Source organism: Bombina bombina, chromosome 2 (assembly GCF_027579735.1).
Source record: "Bombina bombina isolate aBomBom1 chromosome 2, aBomBom1.pri, whole genome shotgun sequence".
In the NCBI taxonomy this organism is placed as follows: Eukaryota; Metazoa; Chordata; class Amphibia; order Anura; family Bombinatoridae; genus Bombina; species Bombina bombina.
Window position 1 is genome coordinate 423,128,846 of NC_069500.1, and position 2,507 is coordinate 423,131,352.

General features: G+C 35.9%; 1 protein-coding gene across 1 annotated transcript in view; it reads right to left on the reverse strand.

The window, feature by feature from the left end:
• Positions 1 to 629, reverse strand: part of CHCHD10 (coiled-coil-helix-coiled-coil-helix domain containing 10) — a 13,702-nt gene extending 13,073 nt beyond the window's left edge. Inside the window, exon 1 of the mRNA XM_053701967.1 lies at positions 475 to 629. Within this exon, the coding sequence (XP_053557942.1) occupies positions 475 to 518 (44 nt within the window). The 5' untranslated portion in view covers positions 519 to 629. The remainder of the gene's footprint in view (positions 1 to 474) is intronic.
• Positions 630 to 2,507: the final 1,878 nt, after the last annotated feature.

Below are 2,507 nucleotides of genomic sequence, written 5' to 3' on the forward strand. Positions count from 1 at the left end.
GTGTTCCGCTGTACAACACATTTTACATTACGTAAACAAAATCAGTTGCTCGCAATAAAACAAGAATATCCACATCGGTTATGCCAATTACCAAAGTAATTTAAAAAGTATCAGATAAAAATGCCCGCATCCTGTTATTGTGCATTTTATCCACTTGTAATATAGAATCTCGTCCACATATTCTATTAACAGCTGTCAGAGGAGCCCCCACTAGCGCGACCCAAGATTTTTTATATCCCTATGTTTCGTAACCAACATCAAGGTCACCCTATAAATAAAAAATAAAATGTAAGCAAATTGCCATTTTTTTATATTATATAAAATACATAAAACTATGCCGCACTGCTTCAAAAGCATCCCAATTAAAAATACTTACTGAGCACCAGGTTTGCATTTATAAGTATAATTTACTGTATGTGACCTTACGTCCAAAGTTATCTAAGGAGGTTCTTATCTGGTGTTTAATTATGTTACCTTGGGGCTGATCTGGACGGAACGCTGCGGCCACCACGGGGCATCGTGACCTCTGTAGAACACTGACAACCTAGCGAAACACACTGCTCAGAACGGTGACTTTAATGATCTCTTTCGAGAAGACTCCAGAGGAGAGGCGCAAGCGAATGACGTCAGAACCTGCAAGTACTATATGTCTGTCATTGACCCTGAGTCTGTTTTTATTTCATTATAATTAATTTGTGACTGGTTACATTTTTGTGTGTAATAAACATTTTTTTTCTGTATATGACAGAATTACAATTCTGTCATATTGATCAGTATTGCTTTAGACCTGAGGAAGAGGAAACTCTCAAAATCTTGTCTTTTATTACATAATGTTAGTCCAATAAAAAAAAAAAAGGTATACCTGAATACTGCAATACTCTTGTCATTCTGATATTTATATATATTTTATAAAGTATTAGTAAAATAAGAATAATAAAAAAGATAAACTTTATTCTGGCCAAATGGCATAGATACTAGTAGCGAGTAGCATTGCGAGAAAAAGTACCAAGTTGGTTAAGAGTGATAGATTTTGTCTTGTGTAAATCAGATAATAGCAAGTATATTCCTCTTGTGTTTTTGTTTTTTTCGATAATGATGACTGCCAACAAGCTATTGTGAGCTTATAAAGTTTATATCCTATAGAGAATACGCGTTGACATTGTCTTAAGGACTATTTAAAAACTGCATAGTCTGAGACTGACACTAGAAATTAATACAGGACAGTAGTTGTCACATGTTAACGACTTACGTTATTATTCGAAATTGCCAGTGAACAGAACACCACTATCTTATAGACTCATTTTATTGGTCGGGTTTGAAACTTGTAAAAGGGTAGGAATAAAGCTTATCTCAAAGCCCGAGTAAGCACAACCTGCAGAATATTTGCTAAAAATAAATTGACTGAATAAGCAAAATGTACAGAAAGTATGCAAAGATGACCATGTGGCAGATTTGCATACATTTTCCACTGAAGCTTCAGTATAACAAGCTCGGAATGTTTTCAGAGGGGTCTAACAACATCAAACCTTTGATGAACAGCAGCTAATTTATTTCTAGGATTCTGATAAAAAAAGGAAATACAATCTCAGAATTAATATTCAAAGACCACCTTCAGAAGAAGAGAAGTGGTACTATTATGGAAACTGTCTTATCCTGGTGGAAAATCACAAAAGCATTAATATGAAAAAGTGCAGCAGGCTGAGAAACATATCAGTGTGGACAAAGCCAAAACATTGAATGTAAAAAATCAGTATGAAAAACTATATTTCTCTTGAAAGGAACTGAACAGAAAGAACCTGCTTAAAGTGATGGTAAATGTTAGGATTTTTCAGTGGAACAAATAAAGGGGGCTTTCGGTCATGAAGTATAAAATACTTCATGCTGAAAGTTCCTTTAATTGTTAAAAGCGTTCCCGCACTGAGCTCCTCAGGCAGCCCACAGCAGAACTCTATTTTGCTGTGAGGTGACATTTCCACACGTTAGCCAATAGCCAACCGATAGCCAACTGACTTAGCGCCAGCTGAACTGCATAGCTATTGGCTAAGAGGTGGAAACGTCACCTCACATCAAAATAGCATTCTGCTAGGAGCTCAGAGTGGTGAACGCTTCAAACAAATAAAAGAACGTTCAGAATTAAGTATTTTATACTAAATGACTGAAAGTCCCCTTTATTTTTTACACTGGTAAATCCTCGCGTTTCACAAACGCTAGGATTAACCATCACTTTAACTAATGGATTAACTCATTCCTACATCATAACTGTATATTGGCATGAGGATCTCTGTTTCTTGCACAAAACCTGGCAACCTTGTAGACAGTTTCCCATGTTACTGTCAGATCTATATATTTAATGCCTTATTTTCAGCATTTTTCCAGAAATACATCCTTGTAGGATGCATTTCTGGAAAACTGCTTGTTTGCAGTAGCAGGTTTGCTGTGAACTCTCTTTTATGGTTGATGAATGCGATTGGCATTATGTTGTCTGAAAGTTCAGGATTCAGAACCCA